General features: G+C 41.8%; 1 protein-coding gene across 4 annotated transcripts in view; it reads right to left on the bottom strand.

Moving 5' to 3' along the window:
• Window positions 1-16331: 16331 nt before the first annotated feature.
• Window positions 16332-22846, bottom strand: part of tenm3 (teneurin transmembrane protein 3) — a 256963-nt gene continuing 250448 nt past the window's right edge. For all 4 annotated transcript variants that reach the window (XM_053679906.1, XM_053679908.1, XM_053679907.1 and 1 more), the window contains 3 exons: window positions 20515-22126; window positions 20161-20291; window positions 16332-19642 (listed from right to left, as the gene is read on the bottom strand). In XM_053679906.1, coding sequence (XP_053535881.1) covers window positions 18884-19642; window positions 20161-20291; window positions 20515-22126 — 2502 coding nt within the window. In that variant the 3' untranslated portion in view covers window positions 16332-18883. The remainder of the gene's footprint in view (window positions 19643-20160; window positions 20292-20514; window positions 22127-22846) is intronic.

Below are 22846 nucleotides of genomic sequence, written 5' to 3'. Positions count from 1 at the left end.
GCCGTGAGAGGTGATTGGAGAGACACTGAGGGCTCAGACTAAACACGCAAGGGTTCCTCCTGGTTCATATTGTGTTACAGTATGATGATCTAATTTTATAAAGTCTGAAAGTGTTCTATAAAACTCGAAATAAATTCCACCTGTGAGTGAGAGGAGGTCCAGTTTAGCAGGGTTCCTGGTATAATGTTGTACATTACTCATCAGAGGTTCTGGGGAGAGTTCTGCAATTCGAGGTCTGACATTTGCATACTGATCTGCGTCTCATACAGTGAGGGAAAAAAGTATTTGATCCCCTGCTGATTTTGTACGTTTGCCCACTGACAAAAAAATGATCAGTCTATCATTTTAATGGTAGATTTATTTGAACAGTGAGAGACAGAATAACAACAAGAAAATCCAGAAAAACGCACGTCAAAAATGTTATAAATTGATTTGCATTTTAATGAGGGAAATAAGTATTTAAGTTAGTAAGTTATCCTGCTGAAAGAGGACACTGATATTAGGAAACACTGTTGCCATGAATGTTTGTATTTGGTCTGCGACAATGTTTAGGACCCGAGGTTTCCCAGCAGAACATTGCCCAGAACATCACACTTCCTCCACCGGCTTGCCCTTTTCCCATAGTGCAACCTGGTGCCATGTCTTTCCCAGGTAAGCAACGCACACACACCCGGCCTCCACATGATATAAAAGAAAACGTGATTCTTCAGACCATGACACCTTCTTCCACTGCTCCATGGTCCAGTTCTGATGCCCACGTGCCCATTGTAGGAGCTTTCCGTGGTGGACAGGGGTCAGCGTGGGTGCTCTGGGGTCAGCATGGGACCGGTGTGTTCTCAATCCTTTCTATAAGATCCAGCATGAACTTTTTCAGCAATTTGTGCTACAGGAGTTGTTCAGTGGGATCGGATCAGACGGGTTAGCCTTTGCTTTCCACCGGTTGTCTTTCCTTGGAGCACTTTTCATAGGTACTAAGCACCGAATATCGGGAACACCTCACAAGACCTGCCTTCTAGTCAGTCTGTAATTAACTTCACTGCATTGATTATTTTAAGACATAAATTCATCACACTATCAATATTATATTGTCATATCACCAGACACGCATTTGATGCCTTTGCTTAAAGGAACAATTCATTAATAGTCATAATTAGGTGTTTAATCTTGGCTTTAAATGGTATTCCATAGTGTTTTTGACAGTATGTTTTGAAGAACGGGTCAAAAATCCCACCTGAATACTGCGGCACATTCATTTCTTCATACAGGAAGTGTCTTGAAGCGTCATTACAAACAAAGACTTCTCCACTAAAGTATTAAACACATTTCCTTAGCGTGTTCAATACTTTTTTCCCGTGTCATTCCGCTTTATCACACACAACTTCATTTATGGACTTTAACGTTGTGAATTCTTGATATTTCCGGATTTCTTGAGTTAATCCTGATGTCTGGTGAAAATTTCACGTGAATAACCTCACTGGAAATATATTCACTGAAAAAATGTTGACGCGTCCAAAAAAAATCTTAGTAAGTGAAAGTCTTTTTGAATATGGGAAAATTGATATGTTTTCTATAATGGGATTTTAATAAATCAAATATAAGACCATTCATGTTCTTATTCAATCAGCAGATCATTTTGCTTCCTTTAGAAATAAATACTTCAAATTCTAAAAAAAAATGTATATAAAAAATAATAATAATAATCTGCCAAAACAACAAGACAATCTCAAGTCTGAAGCCTGTGGGTTTTTTTTTAAGCTTTAACTATAGACTTTAAACTTCTAAAAGCTGCTTCCAGAGTTCCAGAGAAGTCTTGATCATTAGTCTAAAGTGTACAGTTACATAACCATGAGGCCTTGGGGTTTAATTTGTGTTTTACAGTTTTAGGCAATTCTTCTGACACTTATATATGACGAAACGTGTCCCTGCTGTTCATCTGAATTCCATGTCATTGTGATCCGCTTAACAACCTGTGGGAATGAAGCGTATCAATGTTTCAACAGCCTGCTTTTTAATTAGTTCTTATTGAATATTTAATATTTGAATGACACGTGTTTTAATATATATCCACCGGGTGGCACTTCTAACCACCCCCCCCCCCCCCCCTCCCCCATGTTTCACTTTTCCTGTAATGAGATTCTGAGCGTAAAGCTCTTCGGGTGAGAAATCCCATCTACTGCACCTTTATGTACTCGCCGTATAAAGTCTGACAGTAAATAAAATCCTGAGACTTTCATTAGAGGTGGATCAAACATAGACGGACAAAAGAAAACGGTTCGATAAAAATGGAGAAAATCCTTGAAGACACCTTCCTGCTGGCTGTGAGAGCTCAGAGGTTAATTCCCTCTCCACTACCTCGTGAAGGTTTTGTCTTCTAGCTGTAAAAATATTTGCTGCATGACGGCGTTGAACATTATCCCTGCTGCATGGCTCTGTTTAATCACTTGGACTCCAAAATGCTGATGGAAGTTTTTTTTTTTTTTTCATTTACGTGCTGAATGGATCACGAATCTCGCTGAAGGTTATGAAAGACCTTTCTGACCCCAAAGGGAGAAGAAGAATATGGTGCTGTTCGGTGTAGGCGGTATTGAACGTAAAGGGGTGAAAATATTGCCGCTGAATGTTTTGCAACACCAAGGCTGAAGCTTAGAAACTGTTTCGCAGAATTGCGTAGCCTCGATTGTATCAGTCGTGTAGAAAAGCTGTGTGGAGATGTTCTCGCAGGACAAACCCAACTACAGATTCCGGCCATTTTTCGCAAGTTTAAATAGCACTGTGGAATTTTCTTCATACTCATGTGCACATGTTGAGAATGATCAATCAGCTCTAAATGACCAAGCCTGTTCACGGCACGATTTTTACCTTTTTACCTTTAACCACACCCACAAAATTCCATAAAAGGTAACGCGCACTGACAGCTGGAAGCGAGAAAATGACGACTAAACAGTTTTCATTATTTTAATTATTTCTGTTTTCTTTTGTTTTTTTTGTTGTTTTTTTACAGTAGTCTTGTTTACAGTGTTGTTTATGTGAATATGATGATATTTATTACCATTATTTAAAAAAGTGGCCGAATCTTCAATCTAGGACACAGACTAGCTCCTCCTCTTTCTATAGGGTGCCATCACTTTTGCACTAATTGAACAGCTAATCTTATTTATCCTAATTTGTAGATGTGTATTTGGAATTGCTTTAGCTCAAGACGGTAACAGGAACTGACTTTCAGTCGACGTTAATTAACTTTGGTGTGTAATTAAAATGAATTCTGTTATACTCTCTTCTATTCTTCTGTATTCCACTCCTTCCTTCTCTTCTCTACTATCTTCTATTTCTTCTCTCCTTCATTCTACTCTACTGTACGCTCTTTTAATCCACTCTATTCCATTCACCTTCATTGCACTCCATTCCACTCTACTCTGCTCTACTTTATTCTACTGTGTTCCATTCCATTCCACTCTATTCTACAGTACTCCATTTCATTCCGCACTCCTCTCTTCTGCTCTTCTTTATTACAGTCCATTCTCCTTCACTGCATTCCATTCAATACTAATCTACTCTGCTCTACTTTATTCTACTGTATTCCATTCCATTCCACTCTACACTATTGTACTCTATTCTCCTCTACTTCATCCCATCCCACACCACTCTACTCTGTTCTACTATATTTTACTACGTCGCATTTAATTCCCCTCTACTCTCCTCTGTTCTCTTCTTATTCGGCTTTATTACGTTCCATTCTGCTCCACTGCATTCAATTCCCTTTTACTCCACTCTCTTCCATTCTATTCTGCTATCCCGTACTATACTCTCTTCTCCTCTACTTTATTCTACTTTATTACGGTCCGTTCTTCTACGTATTCCGCTCAAATCCATTTTATCCGTCCACTCTATTCTGCTCCATTCTACCTTATTCTACTCTACTTTACGCCTTTCTAATCTGCTCCCTTCCTTTTGATCCTACTCGAATCTATTCTGTTCTATCATACCGAACTCTATTTAACTTCTTCTGCTTCTACCTCGCTTTATTCTACTCTTTCTAATTCCATTCTCTAATCTACTTTACTCTACTCGGCTCTACTCTATTCCATTCTGTTCTATTCCTTGACACTCCATTCCGTTCCATTTCATTACATTCTACTCTGTTGTCATTCTACTCTGTATTATATTCGACTTTGGGCCATTCTGTTCTATGCGCTGTCCACGGTACTAAAATGATGTAAACAGTTAGTCAGTACTAAACACTTGACGGACGACCTCCAGGTGGAGATATTTTACAGCGTGCCAGATGGAAATGCGATCTTGGTTAAAAATCCCACTGGCAGCGGATTTAAATCATCAGTCAGTCGGGCAACATCGCTGCGTGAAACTACTGAAACTCGACATCATTACACTGACAGATAACCCAGGTTCTGCCAAAACTCATATCCATGCTTCTCTATAAAGCTCGTAATTAGTCTGTAGCTAATAATAATAATATCATTCACAGGAATGTAAATGACTCCTCTGCTGGAACACACACTTGTGCTGCATTAATATTTATTCTCAAATATCTAGTTTTCTCACCTGTGGTCCTGTCTTCGCTCTTCACCTCAGAAACGTGAAAACACTTCATCTGAGTTTTTAATGAAATGTCTTTATTACTCGGAAATATTTCACATTTATTGTTACTAACACATGAATGAGAACTGCACTAGTGACTTGTTCAACCGTGGTTTTATCTTGGTTTTAACTCTTAGGAACATTAGAGCTGTTTAATAATAATAATAATAATAATAATAATAATAATAATAATAATAATAATAATGTGTCAAATATGTAATTATTGGCGTAAGAATTCAAAGTCGTGTCGTATTGTGTGGAAGCCTGAGGTTGAAATATTTCAAAAGATATTTTTCCACCCGTTAATTTCCTGTGATTTAAGGTTTTAAAACATCTCGCACTCTCCTGATGTGCAACCAAAAAAAAGATTGGTATTATATTAGGGTATGTTCTGTTACAAAATCATAATTAACAATGCAAACGTGTGCTAAATGTACACAAAGACTATCTTTTTATTCCTAATGGTACTAATGAAGGAAATTAATTCCATGTAATTGTTTTCTATTTGCCATTTATTCACAGTTTTACCACAAAAAAAGGAGAGAAGACAACGCTTAATTTAAGTGCATTTTAATTTAAATATGACCCATTTGGTAAAACTGTGCTTAATTCTCAGAGACTGTGGTATGTTATAACAAAACTACTGGACGTATTTTACAACAACAACAACAACAACAACAACAACAAATCTAGATGAATCGTTTAGATGGTGATTCAATGTGGAGTCGATTCTGTTAAAAGATTTATTTTAAATGATTCGCGAATTGCATTTTAAACAAACACAAATTCCTACTCATCAGGAGCTGTAATGAAAAAAAAAAAGGCAGCTGATTCCTGATTAAAAAAAAAAAAAAAAAAACGTTCAAGGATTGTTTTTAAAAATTTATTTATTTTTTTTTTGTAATTTGCTCAGTTAAGTCTGGATAATAGCTTAGAAATGTAATTTAACTAAAAAAAAAGTCAAGACCATTTCCTGTTAAATCCACAATCTCATGCTGAATGTGATGGAATAATAATTAATATCTCTCCAGTTTGTATAGTTCATTTCAGCTAACCTTAAGCGATAGTTAATTAATTGTTAATTAGTACATTATATTAATGATCCGTTTATATTAATGTGCTCCTTTTAATACGTTTCCATAGTAACCACTTACTGGCTCATATCATTTTAACCTAATAATGAACAGATTAAAGAAGAAGAAGAAGAAGAAGAAGAAAAGATCAGTTATTTGTTGTTGATATTGGTGAAATGTTCTTTAAGTACATGTTTATTTAGTATTTACGGAAGGAGTCTCCAGTGTCAGAGGTAAAGCTGTACCTTCGGTTTTCAGTTTTCTTTCTTATCTTCAGCACAGAAGACTGTTTTCTGTGTGACACTACACGCTCCTTTTCTTTTGTCTAATTTGCTTCACGAACATTTAATGTAACTATAAACGTATATATATGCTGTTTTTTGTAGTAAATAAAAAGATATAAAGGTTGTCAGGTTGCTGTGGTGTAAGAGGAATAAAACACTCTGCTATATTACTTTACAATGCTAACATGACAGGGTGTTTTATTCCTTACATTATATTTAAAGTTATAAATACGGCAGGATTATATATTATATTAGGCCAATTGCATCCCAGTCAAAATGAACGGATACTAGGATTGATAGTAAATCTGATTAATCTCACACGCTTTCTGTTTTGTTTTGTTTTTTGCACATCTTTTAATATACACGCAAAACTACACTCATAAGTAGTAATAAATAAATCCTGTTGCCGTTTGTGGATGTGGTGATGATGTACTGGAGAAGGATTTATCTGGCTTGCTCTTGAAATAACAGTGGAATGTCAGGAAATCGGATCACTCGTCTCCAAATGTGGAATTGTTGAATTTTTGGTGATTGACCACTAGGGGGCAGTCTTGCTTAAGTTTTGATTATTTCATGGCTTTCGTGGCCTTTCTCTTTCTTCTTTCTTTCCCCATAAAATGTCTGAACTCCAAACAGAACGCAACAATCCTGGCACGCTTTTGACCCATTACCATGACGACGAACTCTAACCTCCATTAATAATACACTTTCAGCTTTTGGCCCTGAAACCGAGTGCCACTTCAGTCTACAGAGCAGAACAGATGAGGAGTTTTAGAAAATGAAGCGTGATGAAGAAGTGATTGTGTTTTGGTCGGATGCCAGGCCAATCATCTCCAGTCTTAAATGACAGCGTCTTAATCTTGCTCGTCATAAATGGTGCGTCTTGCAGCAGCGGGATCGTTGACGTTGGCTCCGTTTCAGCTCTCGGGAGACACACGATGTCAGGGCTGTTTAAATGAGAGATGATTTTGTCCGACATGAGACAGCTTTATCCGCAGGCGCGGGCCAAAATAACTAAAAGGGCGTGGAGAAACCCAGAATTAGTCAGCGATGAAGTGAAATCAAGATGGCAGCTTTGGCCAACAGCCAATATCATTAGCTTTTATAAACAGGTACTCGTGGAGTGAATAGATTTAATATCAGTAGATGGAAATGAGATATCACCGACTTGCTGTAACATAAATTAGGTCATGTGACAATGCCAGTAGCTATAACATGGAGTAGCTAGCGGTTTAGCAATTTTATAATGGAATAACAATTCTTTAGTTGTTCAGTGTAAAAACTGCTTCGGTCAAAAAACAAATCACATTTTTGAAGCTTAATAAAATATCGGTTGTAGTATATTTCCATTATCGTGAAAAAAAAGAGATACTGTGTCGTGCTATATTTCAACTCAAGCGTAAAAAACAAGCTTCAAGTTGCTCGTATCTCTCGTGGATGCGTACTGACTGCTACTGTTGTCACTTGTGGGCGTGGTCTAGCTAGTGTTTCTCGTGGATGCGTACTGACTGCTACTGTTGTCACTTGTGGGCGTGGTCTAGCTAGTGTTTCTCGTGGATGCGTACTGACTGTTACTGTTGTCACTTGTGGGCGTGGTCTAGCTAGTGTTTCTCGTCTATGTGTACTGACTGTTACTGTTGTCACTTGTGGGCGTGGTCTAGCTAGTGTTTCTCGTGGATGCGTACTGACTGCTACTGTTGTCACTTGTGGGCGTGGTTTCTTTTCAATAGCTATGTGGTATATAACGTCTAACATTTCGTAACATTTTATGTGCTTGTCATCATACTAGCTTCTTCTCAGATTAGATTAGCAAAGCGAGCTAACCGCACTAGCTACGTACGTATGCTCATCAGAGGCACCGACGATCGCTGATACTTCCTTCTACGCTTCATTTTTCTTCTTAATGTCTCTACAGCCATTTAACGAGGGGCCGTATACTGTATGACGAGATGAAACCGAGGTTCTTTCCCGTCAAACAGTAAACGGGAGATAATTGCAGGTAGGAACTGTTTGAAGTTACGATTGGGGAACTGTAGAACCGTCGAGACAGTTAAGAACAGTTAAGAGGAATGGATTGAGACGCGCGTTTGGATTTGTCGCTTTATAGCGTAATACCTCATTTGCATAGAGTTGAGAAATTCTCAGGTGAAATGCTGCTTTGTTGATGTTGCTGCAATTGCAGCTCTGAGCAAAGCGTTCGGTATCTGCGTATGAATCTGGTAGGCCCGGTGATTTCTACTAACGTCTTTGCCATCGGGTCTTCTTACTGAGGGGCGGGACTTGTGTAATACAGAAGTGTAAATGTAAATGTCGACCTATTCGTATATGTCAAGCAGTGTCCTTTCTCCTCTCTCAGGGGTGCCAACACGTACAGTGTCGCCTCAGCATTTACGATTTTTGACCTGTAGCTACAGCGATGCGAAAGAGCAAATGTGAACACGAGAAAACTCACCCCACAGTCAATTCACCGAAGGGGAAAGGACGCAGGATGTGAAAGATGTACGTTAGTTTGTAGGAGCGAAAGTATCACTTTCGAATTCTCAGCGATACTTATGATTTTCACGGGCATTAGTCTCATGACCCAACAGAAGCCAAGTCGGAGAGACTGGGATAAAAAAATGGAGGAAATGCTTATTCCTTACTGTTGTTTGGTGTGCGTGATGTTTGGCGGTTTGATATAGCGGTCCCTGCAGGATTTTGCGATCGCAGAAATGAATAAAAAAATCGAGGAAACTCTGCAACATTTGGAGGAGCTTGCAGTTTTTCAAAATTACCTGCAGATTTTCCGCAGATTTGGGCCAAGACGTGCCACGTGACGTCATCACCTCTTCACTTCACGTGTGTCGAGCATGAGTACAGCTAAAAGGTCTCGTCTACCTTACCGACAAACATTCGTGTAATCGCAATTTGCCAATAGTAGTTATTTTTTTGGAAATTTCTGCAAATCGTAAAATTTAGAAAAAAAAAAAGCCACAGCAAAATCGAACATTTTTGGCCACAACAATCACAAAAAACTTCACAAACTCCTATACAGTGCAAGCGCTCGTACCTCTGACCATATCAACTCTTTCCTTCAGTCAAGAAAGAAGAGACAGGAAGTAACTCGACAAGTTACTTGAATTGAACAAGCTCAAATTGAATAAAACAGCTGTACGTCGCTGTGGTAAATGAGCTCTTTGATGTAGGTTTCATGTTTTTATCTATACCTCAGGTAACAACCCGGAGCTGGTGTCTATGTGAACAGCTGTTTAAGTCCATCTGTTCGTTACTAAATTGCGATACACACAAGTGTCAGCGATGGTGCGACAGCAACCTGTGAAGTTTTTTCCCGTTGTGTAACGGAGCCACGGAGAAGGTACTGAACAGGTGTGGCTCGTACGACAGGGATTGACCACTGCTCTCCGGTTCCACCTGACTCAACACACCATAAGGTCCTGGATTTATTGTTTTCCTCGCCTTGTAAACACCGAGTGTGATGGATGTCCTCCCTGACACTAACGCTAAGATCTTCTGCAGAAGTCATTTACACTCGCTCTGCGTTTTTAACAACCCTCTCAGCATCTTCTGACCCATCTCGCCGTCTGCGTCTCAAACCCCAAGCAGTGGCTTCTTGGAAAGACGCCCAGATCCTGAGCTCGGCTTACGATGCCTGTGTGCTTTAGAGAAAACATTAGGCGAAGGAGTATCTCTCGGCTGCATGGGATTTCTGGGTAATATATGGAGGCGGCTTGTTCGCTCTCCTAATGATGAAAGCTTGTTTCTTCTGGGGTTTTGTGTTGAAGCCGGAGCTGATGGATGGCTGTGAGGAGAATTAGAGAGGCGCAACGGGCCGTGACAGAGGAGGAGGTTTGGCTCGTTGCGTGTTTTTGATGGGTCACGCAGGAATGGAAGGAATAGTCGTTTATCTTAAGCCCTCAGACCAAGTTAGGACCTCAAAGGAACAATCGGAGGCAGAAAAACACACTCACTCTCGCTCACTGGGTCTGTAACATCATTCTTAAGTCAATCATGATGAATGAACACTCAGTGTTTGGACAAGGAGGGACTGTGTGTATTTCATATTTCACCTACGCTGGTGATTTTTTTTCTCAGTCTTGGAGAACTTAATCTAAGGGCTGAGTCTTTAAGGAGTCTGTAAAAATAACCCAACTATTATATACAGCTGCAATCAGAATTATTCAATCCCCACTGCAAATCAGGTTTATTGTCAAAATGTACAGACTTGCAGCTGTTTGCAATGAACAAATCAAACAAAAGCAATTGAAGTAGTTCGACACCACGAATGCGGTTTCCATTGGTTTCCATGCGGTTCCATTCCACCGTGGTTTCCCCAAATTCAACTGAAAATGAAACTTATAATGACTTCTCCAGTTTCAAAATTATTCACCCCTCCATGGCAAACATCTTTAGTACTCAGTAGAGCTCCCTTTTTGCTGTTATGACCTGCTGCAAACGAGATGCAGAGCTTCTGGCAGCGTTCCTGAGGAATCTTCTCCCGTTCCTCATGAGCGATGGCCTCCAGGTCAGGAATATTCTTGGGTTTGCGTGCTGCATCCACCTTCTTCAAATCCCACCAGAGATTTTCTATGGGGTTCAAGTCAGGTGACTGTGACGGCCCTGTAGAATCTTCCAGGACTTCTTCTGTAACCGAGCCTTGGTGGAATTTGAGGTACGCTTGGGATCGTTGTCCTGTTGGAAGGTCCAGTGATGCTCAAGCTTCAGCTTCCTCACAGACGGCATGAGGTTTTCTCCTAGGATTTCCTGATGCTTTAATGAATCCATCGCGCCTTCCACATGCTGCAGGTTTCCAGTGCCAGAGGATGTAAAGCAGCCGCAGAGCATCACCGAGCCCCCACCATGCTCGACTGTGTACAGAGTGTTCTTTCTTCATTCTTCTTCCTCCAGACAGACCGCTGATCCGTCGTGCCGAAAAGTTCCAGTTTTGTTTCATCGCTCCACAGAACATAATAGCAAATCTTCTGTGGATTATTTATATGATTCTGAGAGACTTTTCTTGTGCTTTTGGGTCAGTAGTGGTGAACGTCTTGGACTTCTGGCATGGAAACCTTCTGCGTTTAGTACACGCCTTACTGTGCTCACTGAAACCTCAGTGCCGTTTACACCGAGTCTTTCTGCAGGTCTTTTTCAGTCACTCGAGGGTTTTTCACAACCTGCCTTCTCACAAATCTGCTCGCAGACTTTGATAGCTTCCTTTTTCGGCCCCGTCCGGGTATTTCATATATTTTCTGCTCCTAGTTCAGGTATTTCATGTGTTCCAGCTCAAACACACCTGGAACTAATGAAGCCCTTGATTAGCTTGAGACAACACCTGTATGTAGTTTTCACCGATCATCCTGTTCAAAAGTTTACGCCCCCCGGCTCTTAATGTATCGTGTTGCCTTCTTGAGTGTCAGTGAATGTTTGCACCTTGAGTAATAGTTGTGTACGAGTCCCAAAAACGGATCATGAACAAAAAAAAAAAATCTTAACTTTCTCTGGCGCTTTAAAGAAAAAATCATAACCTTTTTTTGCTTTTCATGGCTCTGCCAGCTGAAAAGGTTCCGGACCTCCCGTCATACAAACCAAAACACTGAGGAACAGCTTAACGTTTAACACTTTGTTACTCTGCTGACTTTCTCTTCCTGAGCTCATCTAACGATTATTCTGAGAATCTATAGCATCATCGATGTGCTGCTTTTTGTGCATTTTACTTTGTTACTGCCGTCATTCAGAGACGAGGCTCACCCTTGTGTTTTCTATCAGTCACACTTTTGATTCCATTGTTTTTCAATTCAGTTTTATTTGCATAGCGTGTTTAACAGTGGACATTGTCTCAGAGCAGCTTTACAGAAACATATAAACACAGGATGGAGATTTTAAGCGTGTGAATTTATCCCTATTGGGCGAGACGGTGGAGACGGTGGTGAGGAAAAACTCCCTGAGATGATACGAGGAAGAAACCTTGAGAGGAACCGGACTCAGAAGGGAACCCGTCCTCATCTGGGTCACGACGGATAGTGTGACAGTTCATTATGGTGTTTCTATGAAGTCTGTTTGTTGAACTAGTCCACTGTTCATTAAAGGAGACCCGAGTGTAAAACTGTACGTGGTAATTGCAGTCCCAAGGCCAACCGTAGTCCCTGCGACCACAGCGAGAACGTCCATGTGGAATTGACGTCCAAATCCGTTTCCATGGTACTTCATTTAAAACTGCATTAACAGTTTTTGGGCACAGCACTATGTGGTGCAGTAGAGGTACTGGAGACAGTAAGAGCTCAGTGGTTAAGATGTTGGACTTCAGATTGGAAGGTCATGAGGTCAAACCCAAGCTGCCACTGTTAGTTCCTTTATCAACTGCTTAGATAGAAATTAGATAAATGTAACTTGCTCTGGATTAAGGCGCCTCCCAAATGCCATAAATGTAGTAAGAAGTTCTGCTGCCGCCCCCTACAGTTTCACAATGCTATTACGTTCCATTCGGGGATAGAATCAAATCTAAAAACAGTTGATGTAATCAATCAAATTAGATATGATGCTGTAAAGCCTCAGCACAGTCGGGTGAGTTGTCCCCCGCACCTTGTCTCATATTGACCCAGATTGAACTACAATATAAAGTCAATTTTAAATAAAGGTAAAATGGTGATTGTTATTAGTTTTATTGTAGAGTGCACATTTTGACACATCTGAGCTTAAAAAAGCCAGACAGGCCACACCCACCATTGACAATGCTAACGAACCGTACAAGTTACCACCACAGACCTGCCAACTTTTTTAGCATTGTTGTCCATTTATTCCCAACAACAACAAAATCAGTAAAAAGTCAGTCTTACGACCCAATAAAAGCCACAGGTTAAATCCTTCAACACGTGACTCTGGAATGACTGACAGTTGTGTAGGTGTTTTTGAACTCTTCCATCTTAACTGACACCCTCTTGGAAGCCCCGCCCCCTTCCTCCCATCTGTATTGTTTCGGCCGGCGTGCTTTCAGCCTCGACTCAGAGAATGTGTTCATTTCATGACTGTGTCCTTCGCTTACGTTAGACAAGTGTATGTAGTAAACATCAGTTAACTCAACTGAACTGGAAGTGGTAAATTACACTCTTTTTTTTTGCCCAAAAGAGAAGAAAGAAAGAGAAAAGATTTCTGACAGAAAAAAAGATGAACTAGGTCTACACTGAAGTGTCAGACCAAAGACTTTATAAATAATTTTCTAAGAGGGCATTATTCACGTCATTTATAAGAACTATATCGACTATATTAAACCTATACTGAAATGTTTTTTTTTCCCACAAGGTTATTGTTGGACTTTAGACATGATTTCTTGATTTACTGGCTCCAAAATTTATTTACAGTATATAGGGGTATAAAACCGAATAATGAAATAATGTGTAGTGTTAAATGGCGCTTAAGTAGGCGGCATTTCTGGGTAGTATTTTGGTGCTCCTGGGAAAGGGCTCTAGGCTTAAATCCCCATCCGGATTTCCGTAAAGCTGTTTTGTGGCTTTGTCTGTTGTTAAAATTAATTAAATAACGTCTGTCCCATTCGTAAACTAGCATAAGGACTTCTGAGCTTTCATACTGTGGCCAGACTTTTTCTCTCCAAAAAAAGAAAAAGAAAAGCAATCCCAATAATTCTGTTCACCAGTTCCATGAATGTTTAAAAAAAAAAAAAAAAAGCTGGAGGACAGAGTGCTTGGTTTAAAGTAATAAAATACAGCGGGGGAATTAAGTATAGAACACCTCAACATTTTTTTTTCAGTAAATATATTTCCAGTGAGGTTATTCACGTGAAATTTTCACCAGACGTCAGGATTAACTCCAGAAATCTGGAAATATAAAGAATTCACAACGTTAAAGTCCATAAATGAAGTTATGTGTAATAAAGAGGAATGATACGGGGAAAAAAGTATTGAACACGCTAAGGAAAAGCAGTTTTCCAAGGCAAGGTAAGACAAGGAACCAATTTAAATCCGTAAGTAGTTACGCCCCCTATCTGTACAGATTAATATCAGCTGGGTTAGTAAATCGATGGTCTATAAAAAGGCTTTTCGTTACCAAGGTGTCACACAAGAAACATCTCATGATGGGGAAAAGCAAAGAGCTCTCCCAAGACCTTCACAACCTTATTGTTGCGAAACATATTGATGGAATCGGATACAGACGTATTTCAAAACTTCTGAATCCTCCAGTAAGTACGATTGGGGTCATAATCCTCAAGTGGAAGCAACATCGCACTGTCATCAACCGGCCACGCACAGGAGCTCCTCACAAGGTTTCTGACCAGGGAGTCAGAAGAATAGTCAGAAGAGTAGCCCAAGAGTCAAGGACCACTCGGAAAGAGCTCCAGAAACACTTGGAGGCAGCAGGTGCCATCGTCACAGAGAAAACGATAGGCAATGCTCTCCACTGCTCACGCTCACCCGCAAGACTCCATTACTAAAGAAAAGGCATGTTGAAGCTCGTTTAAAGTTTGCTACAACTCATTTGGACAAGTCTATGAGATACTGGGAGAGTGTAGTCTGGTCAGACGAGAGCAACATTGAACTTTTCGGCTGTTATACTACACACCATGTTTGGAGAAGAAATGTCACTGCACATCTCCCTAAAAACACTACACCAACAGTGAAGTGTGGAGGTGGAGCATCATGGTGTGGGGCTGTTCTTCATCACATGCTACTGGCAGACTTCATATAACTGAAGGAACGATGAATGGAGCCCTTTACTGGGAGATTCTTGAGAAGAATCTGCTGCCATCCACCAGGATGATGAAGATGAGACGTGGGTGGAGCTTCCAGCAGGACAACGATCCAAAACATACAGTAAAGGAAACTCTCAACTGGTTTCAGAGAAAAAAAATCAAGGTGTTAGAACGGCCCGGTCAATCACCTGACTCGAATCCAACTGAACGAGATTTAAAGACAATATATTTAGAAGAATGGAGCAAAATCACACCTGAATACTGCGGAACATTAATCTCTTCATACAGGAAGTGTCTTGAAGCGTCATTACAAACAAAGGCTTCTCCACTAAAGTATTAAATACATTTCACTTTGCGTGTTCAATACTCCCCCCCCCAGTGTCGTTCCTCTTTATTACACATAACTTCATCTATGGACTTTAATGTCGTGAAGTCTTTATATTTCTTGAGTTAACACTGACGTCTGGTGAAAATTTCATGTGAATAACCTCATTGGAAATATATTTACTGGAAAAAATGTTGACTCGTTCAATACTTATTTCCCCCGCTGTATCTTCAGAGGATCTTCATGGTATCAGCTGACATCGAGAACACATACTATCACAGTACACAGTCCGTACGAGACTTTATCGGGATCTCGTACGGTGTGACAAGTAATAATCTCGAAATCCCGGCGAACCCGCACCTGCTGAAGAAGTGACTGTTCTGTGTGAGCAGGTAAACAGATCAGTCGCTCTGAATGACAGTCTATGAAACTGTAAAGATTTTCCACTGTGCAGTACGTGGTTATATCAATGAACAGAGCAGAAACACTTTGAGTATTACGTTTTTATTTAAATGATCGGCGTCTGTGGAGCATTAACATGTTGCAAAGTAAAAATGTAATGGGTCCAGCATTGACCTTACTTGGGATTAGTTTACAATTGCACTTAAAAGCCTGGATAACGCTTTACCCCTGTCGTATTCATACACGTTGCTTCTCTCAGTAGTTAATATGAATAAATCAGATAACCAGTCCGAGATTTCTGATGCCTTTCTCTCGTAAGTGGCAGTAAAACGTGTCATCAGACTGAAATTTTTTAGATTGGACTCGCAAGTGATTGCCTGAACAGTGCATCAAACTCAAGTGCTTTTTAAGTTCTCGGTTTTCTGTCCTAATAATGTGTATCCAGGCTCTTAATTGCACTCCAGACTTTTTTTCTTTTTTTAAAATTTTTTATTTTTTTTAAACCTCATCAAACAAACGAGAAAAAAACCCCAAGATCTGTTACGGGGGGAAAAAAAAAAAAAGAACCCCACAAAAACAAACAAACATGAGCGAAGCTCGTTCGTAGTCCTTTCACAACGAGACGGCAAGACAGTTCTCACTCACGTCGGGTTTTTACCTCTGCTGCGTTTTTTATAGTACAAAAACGAACATTTCTGTAAAAAAAAACAAAAAAAAACCTAAACAACAACAACAACAACAACGAAAAAGGAAACTCTTCCATAAAACAGAAAGAATGCATATAAACAAGGCTGAACGCACGTGTGTTTTTTCTTGTTTTTTTTTTTTTCAACATCCTCTTTAAACTTTGACGCGCCTCACAGGCCGTACAGACCTCCTGGACAGAGTGGAGCGAGATGGAGAAAGAAAACATTCAGTACATTTCACACACATCTGATGCAGTCTTCATTTGAAAAAAAAAAAAAAAAAAAAAAAAAAAGACTGTTACATAATGATCTGGAGTAGAAGCAGATACAGTAAATAATCCATCAAAGCAGTGCGTTCGAACACCCGGCTTCTGAAAATGACCTTTACAGTGCTTGAAGTGGTTTCAGAGAGGCAGTTTTACATCATACGCATGCAACAAATTGCGAAGCTAAAACCTCGTTCGCGTTTCCTTTTCTCTACCGTTCCTCCTTCGCTAACCGCCACGGCCTTCGTGAGCGCATCTCGCATTAAGTGCCGCGTCATGAAATGGCGTGTAGTGTTGTCATGCGTGCTCGGAACGTGGCTGTTTGATCGTTTCGATCGTTTCTTTAACCGCCCGAGGGGTCAGGACGCCGCCTCGTGCTGACGTTATGGCGAGGACAGGATTGTCAAATCGGGAAAGTCTAGCGTTTCTCAGATCCGAGCAGCCAAACGCACAGCGCTTGGACAAAAACCACAGCGATCGGAATCAGGATGAGTAGCTTCCTAAACCACGGAGAGCACCGCTTTTCCTTTTTAGATGCCTTTTCATTCACGTAGAAAAATAGGCTTCGCCGTACAAAAAGAAAAACAAACAAACAAACAAGAAAAGCAGTTATGTTCTCTTTTTTAAAAATGTTTTTTTTTTTTATTTGATTAGATTTTTTTATTATTATTATTATTTTACGTAAAAGGCCTCAGAAGTCGACTTTGTAGCGATAAATACAATTTAGATGACTCGATCCGAACTAAAAAAAAAAAATTGAGACGTATATGAACGAAGGCAAGCGTGAAGAACGCTCCGGACAGATCTTTTGTTCTTCACCTGCACTCGTTCACTGCTATCCGTATGTCAAAGTAAAAGAAAGAATTTATTTAACGTGAGACCTGGCGTTTTGTTTCCTCACACGTTTCGATCCGGTCGTTCCTGTCGTTATCCGTCTGAACGTCCTGACTGTTCTTTTGTTTTGTTTTTAAATAAATCTAAAGTAATCAATACAGCCCCGATCAGAACGTCGCTACTGACGAGTAAACACCCGAGAATTTCAACCCGTAACCGGAACCGAATGGCGTCCGGTTTATTTTCTGACTAATATCTGAAGGGCGTTTTGAACCGCGGAGCCGTCGCCTCAATCGTAACTTCGATCACGATGATACGTGAAAAGGCGGGCGAGCGACGAAACCAGACAAGAGCGTAAAAAAAAAAAAAAAAAACAACCTAAAAATAAAGTGTGCAAAACAAATAAACTGTAAGAGATGAGAATGCAGAGATTAATGAGACAGTACAGCTGATTTTATTTCGATTAGCATTACCATAAATTCTGATAAGATCAAATATTAAACTTCATGAAGTGTAAACAGTAATGCATGACAAGACGGGAAAAAAGAAAGTCGATATTTTTTAAGGTTTTATTTTTGTTGGTTTTTTAAATTTTATTTATATGTATAAACACTGTACATAAATTACTTTCTCTGAGACTAATATTGATGTACGGATAAGCGGAATATTTTTTTTTTTAAGTTTAAAAAAAAAAAAAAAAAAAAAAAAAAGAAAAAAAAAAAGATTCCATAAAGATATTCTCACATCTCTTGTCAAAAGACAGGCCAGTTATGATATATCATTTTTAGTTTTGTTTTGCTCTCTACTCTACATCCGCCAGCTGGTTCAGCAATGACATTGAACACGCAGACTCGACTGAATACTTGAATCGTAACGGTGTCCTTAAAAACAAAGCGAAGCAGGAAAGAATCACGTGCCGTTTCAGTTCTCACGGCTGTACGTCTCCGAGCCCGAAACGTCCACCGAACGTGTGTGTTTTATTTTTTCAATACCGATAGCAGAAAGAAGTTTCAGAGCGAGAGATGCGACCCAGAGGCTCTGTACTGTACACGTGAGTCCGTTAGCCGAGTGCAGCGGTTTTGTAAACACGTTCCTTCTTTTTCTTCCCTTTATTTAAATCCGTGAAGCGTACCATCCTTAAGAATTTTATACAAAAAAAGCACAAAAAAGATTCAGATTGAAGGGTTTTCAAAAATTTTTCATACCGAGAGTCCTTCGGAGAGAATTGGCTCGTCCGTCCAACGCCGCAGCGTGAAGAAACGTGGTTGGTTGATGGAGCTCGGGGTTTTTGTACACGGTAACATACTGTAGAGAGGCAGCTTCTGTCTACCCTGTGTTTGGGGGGGGGGCTATTAGTGAGTATATTCAGTACAGTATAGAGAGGGGTTTCGGGTGGGGCGAGAGAGTGTGAGGCAACTGAGGCGGTACTGAGCGCTTGAGTCATTTCTTCACTTTATTTCTCTCTTCAGTCTGAGAAAACTGTCAGCTAAGTAACAGTCTGTTACCTCTACCTAGCTAAAGCAGTTTAAAAAAACAAAAACAAAAGGTTCTTATTGAGTGCTTTCAGAAAGAGTTGGTTTCGATGCCGCAGAGGGAGAGACGTGTCAGTTACAGAGCTCATCTCAGGTCTTTTCTACACGGTAAACGAGAGAGGCAGCTAGGCACAGTGCAGTCTGTTGTTACTTCTTCCCGGCTAAAGCATCGCTGTGCAGTCGGTTGTTACCTCTTCCCGATCTCGCTCTGCCTCAAGAACTGGATGTTGTTGGCGCTGTCGGCCAGTTCGGGGTACTGCTCCACAGAGAGCACGTAGTAGCCGTCGTAGCCGAGAACCTTTCCTGAGCTCAGTAGTTGCCGTTTCTCGCCCTCGGTCCAGAGCCTGGCGCCTTCCTCGCCCTCCCGGACCCGTTGCTGTTCTCTTTGCCATGCGCTCGCGAGCGCTCTTTGTCTGGCCTGCTCGAGCACCCGTGCCTTTTCCTCGTCCAGCGTCATGCCGTAGCGTACGTGCAGTGCCAGCGAGCCGTACTGGAGCTCGACGTCTGCGAATCGCCGCGTACGCCCGTTCACCACCGTGGTAGACTGAGACACGGTCACGTTCACGCCGTTCTCCAAGCTGCGGCGCCCACTCGTCAGCCGTAAAGCCCCCAGGTCGCTTTCGGGAAGGCTCGTCTTGATGAAGTAATGCGTATCGCGACCCTCGATGGTGAAGTGCAGGTCTTCCAGGTAGAAGGCGTTGTTCAGAACTGCTGCCACCTTGATGCAGTCTTCGTTGGCAATGTTCAGCGCGTTCGTGGCCACTTGGCCTTTGCTGGTGATCGCAAGCATCACGCCTTTCCCAATCAACGACTTGACAGTGGCGAACCACAGCCAGGGTTTATCCCGTGCAGAGCGGCGCCGGCTAAACTGGATTTCTGGCATCCTCTCGAAAGATAAGAATGCCTTGGCTTGACGTGTCACTTCCTCCTGGACACCTGAGATGGCCTGCAAAGGACAGGAAGAGAAGGGGACAAAAAGTGACAAAGAGTTTTATATATAACGGTATCAAAAGGAAAAAAGAAGGAGATTTAACAACATTCAGTTTGGACCACTTATCATGGCCCATGGTGTTTCATTTGACCAGATGATGGTGCCATAATTAACTCCACATACTGCACATTAAATTCTCGTTTACCCCGAGTGATTTAGCTTCGTCTGGCCTCGCTAGGTCTCTGCTTGTGAATCTTGGAAAAACTAACAAGTCCAAGTAACACTTTCTAACTACGGAAGATCGAGAAAACCGGAGTGCAAAAGCGTATAAAAGGTGTCAAGCCGAGATCCTGGAGGGCCGAAGCACCATTGAATTTACACATCTAATTAAAATCCTGAAAGACTTGTTAATTAACTGACGGCTGTCCCGTCGTAAACTCCAGAGCACTGTGCAGAATGGGATTCTCACTCATTTGACTCCCAAGAACAAATAAAAACTGTGACGGTAAGAGATTAGGGCGGGGTATACGTACCGGAAGGTCGTCCCAGAGCTGACTCTTTCTCATCTCCAGCGAGGGCTGCGTGAGGTCAAATTTAGGAATTGGGAATCCAGGGATGGCGTTGTGAAGATGGAAGCCAAATGTTACCAGCCAGATGTTGACATCTAGAGACAGACATTTGACATTTAAATTAAGCACTGTTGCTTGTTTGTTTTTGTTTTTTTTGAAAAAAAATAAAAAATCCATTTGAGCATTTAGTCTAAATATACACACAACATCTTGTCACTTTAGATATATTTGTTTAATTTAGTGTGGCTGAGTAAGACAGACAGCTTAGATACAACAGATGGAGGCCCAGGGAGAGAAAAAAATCATGCTTGTCCTTACCTGTAACATACTCTTTGACATCATGGACCTTGCTAATAGGGTTATTGTTGCGAAACATGTACAGGTTAAAGGGGGCAGGATCTTTCCCCACTCTGGTCCAGGTGCTAATATCTGGGGTGGTCCAACGGCCGGCGGGAATGTCGTAGTCTCTTTCTCCAAAATGAAGGAGCCTCGTAAGTGGGTCGTACAATCCTCCGTGGAACCCGATTACCAGCTGGAAGTCAGGGTTGGAGTCAAAGTAGATCTCTCCATAAGCAGTGTACTGAACCTGCTTGAGTAATAGCCCGTTACTGCTAAAGACAGCTAGTGGAGTGCCGGTGTTGTCGCAAGCAATGTAGAACTCCTCTCCACTGCTAATCTCCATGGCGAAAAGGTGGCCTTGCAGGTCGTAGTAGAGCGAGGTGATCTCCGAGCTGGAATGGTTGTAGACGTGGGTAATGCGTGTAGGGTAGTTCAGATCAGCATAGAAGAACTGAAGGTGCTGCCCGAGGCTGTTACGGGACGCCAGTCGCCTCCCCAATCCGTCGTAACGGTACTGGATAGTCCAACCGTTAGCCTTGCTGTGGACTCGTACCAGCAGGCCTTTGGAGTTGTACTCGAAAATCTCGGTGCCTCTCTGGCGCAGGAATCCGTCTTCGTCCATCCGGTACTGTACGTCGCCGAGCCGCGTGATGCGATCCCGAAGGTCGTAACGTAGCGGCGTGAGCCGAGCACTGTTACCCGGGTTTAGCAAGTGAAGGTTGCCGTTGAGATCGTAGCTGTAGCGCCACATCATCTTTTCGTTCAAGTAGACGGTCTGCAGTTGGCCGTCCACATCGTACTCGTAGCTGTATTTGGTGGTGTTGGCGAACGGTCCGATCTTGACCTCGCGCTTGGTGACACGGCCCATGTTGTCGTACTGTATGGTGATCCAGTACATAAGGGACCGGAAGATCTCGTACTGAATCTCCTTGATGCGGCCGTGGACGTCGAAGTGCTTAGTGTACGTCATGACTGCCGTCGAGATGATCTGATTAATGTCGTAATAGATCACGCCAAACTTGCCGAACTGCTCCACTTTGCCCGAGATGTCATCGAATTGGTAGAGGTCGATGGGCAGCGGCGTCTCGTTGATGACCCCTTGCATGCTGGTGACCCGGAAGCTGTTGTCGTAAGAGTAGTCGAAGCGAGCGTTGACCATGCCGTCCTCGCTAAATCGGAAGATCTGCCTGTCCACTAGTGGTCCGATCTGACGATATCGGATGGAGCAGATAAAACCTTCGCTCTGCAAGTTCACCGTCTTCAAAACGCCGGCCGTCTCGTCGTATGTGAAACTCACGCGTGTGCTGTCGTACAGTATCTCTGAGATCTTGTTCTGCCTTCTGTACTTGTAGAGGATGCGGCGGCCGGTGCCCAAGTGCGCCACGCGAAGGAGCTGGCCGTCCTCGCTGTAATCCACGGTGACCGACGCGTTGCTCTCGGGCGGATGATAGATATTGCGGTAGTAGCCGATAGATCGGATCGTCTCCATGGTGTGACGTGCCACGCTGGGCATGGTAATAGCAGAGAGCCGGTCTTGTACGTCGAAGTCGAAGATGTACTGTCGCTGACTATGCAGCAGGAGCACCATGGACTGGAAATGAAGGAAATAAGCGATTAATTACTCTAACGCGTGTTTAACATGCAAACAGCGTACAAAGACAGGCATTAGCATGCAGCTCCGGTGCCGGTTTCCTCGTTTAAATCAGAGTCCTCGTTTACTAAACGCGGCACATTTTAATACGCTCGGATGCATAATTCTGAAGTGTTGGGAAATGACTGGCCTTTGCCTCTGCACTTATCTCATAAGGTAAGCTTTGGTGAAAGTCATAATCACTTAGCGGAGCAGCAGGTAATAACCCTCTGAACATATTGTAGTGGATAAACCCGGTGCTCTTGTGGTTGAGAAGTCGTCGTTTTGTTTTTTCGTTGTTTTTTTGTTGTTTTTTTTTTTGCGTTACCGCAAACAGAATCTTTAATAAGCGTCTGCTGTATGCTAAAACCACCTACTCAGCAACTCGGCTGTGATCTGTGATCGAAAGGGGTCTCATGTTTATTCTCAGCCTGTTTGTGGGGGTTTGATGGACAGCATAAATAGCAATGATAAATAAGCGAGTCTAGCTGTATGGCCTGCTACACAAAGCCAACAACAAAACTCCCAACATCATTTATCTTGCCTTTTTTTCTTCTTTTTTTTCCCTTCTCAATTCCTGCTCTGCCGTGGAAGTGAAGGCCGGCGCAACAGAAACCTGCCTCTGATAATCACATCAGATTGGATGGATTGGAAATTGGATGGTGTTATTTAGCATCCTCG

This window comes from Ictalurus punctatus, chromosome 3, assembly GCF_001660625.3.
Source record: "Ictalurus punctatus breed USDA103 chromosome 3, Coco_2.0, whole genome shotgun sequence".
Taxonomy (NCBI): domain Eukaryota; kingdom Metazoa; phylum Chordata; class Actinopteri; order Siluriformes; family Ictaluridae; genus Ictalurus; species Ictalurus punctatus.
Note: the sequence above shows the minus strand (reverse complement) of the source record. Positions and strands in the feature narration are given on the sequence as shown.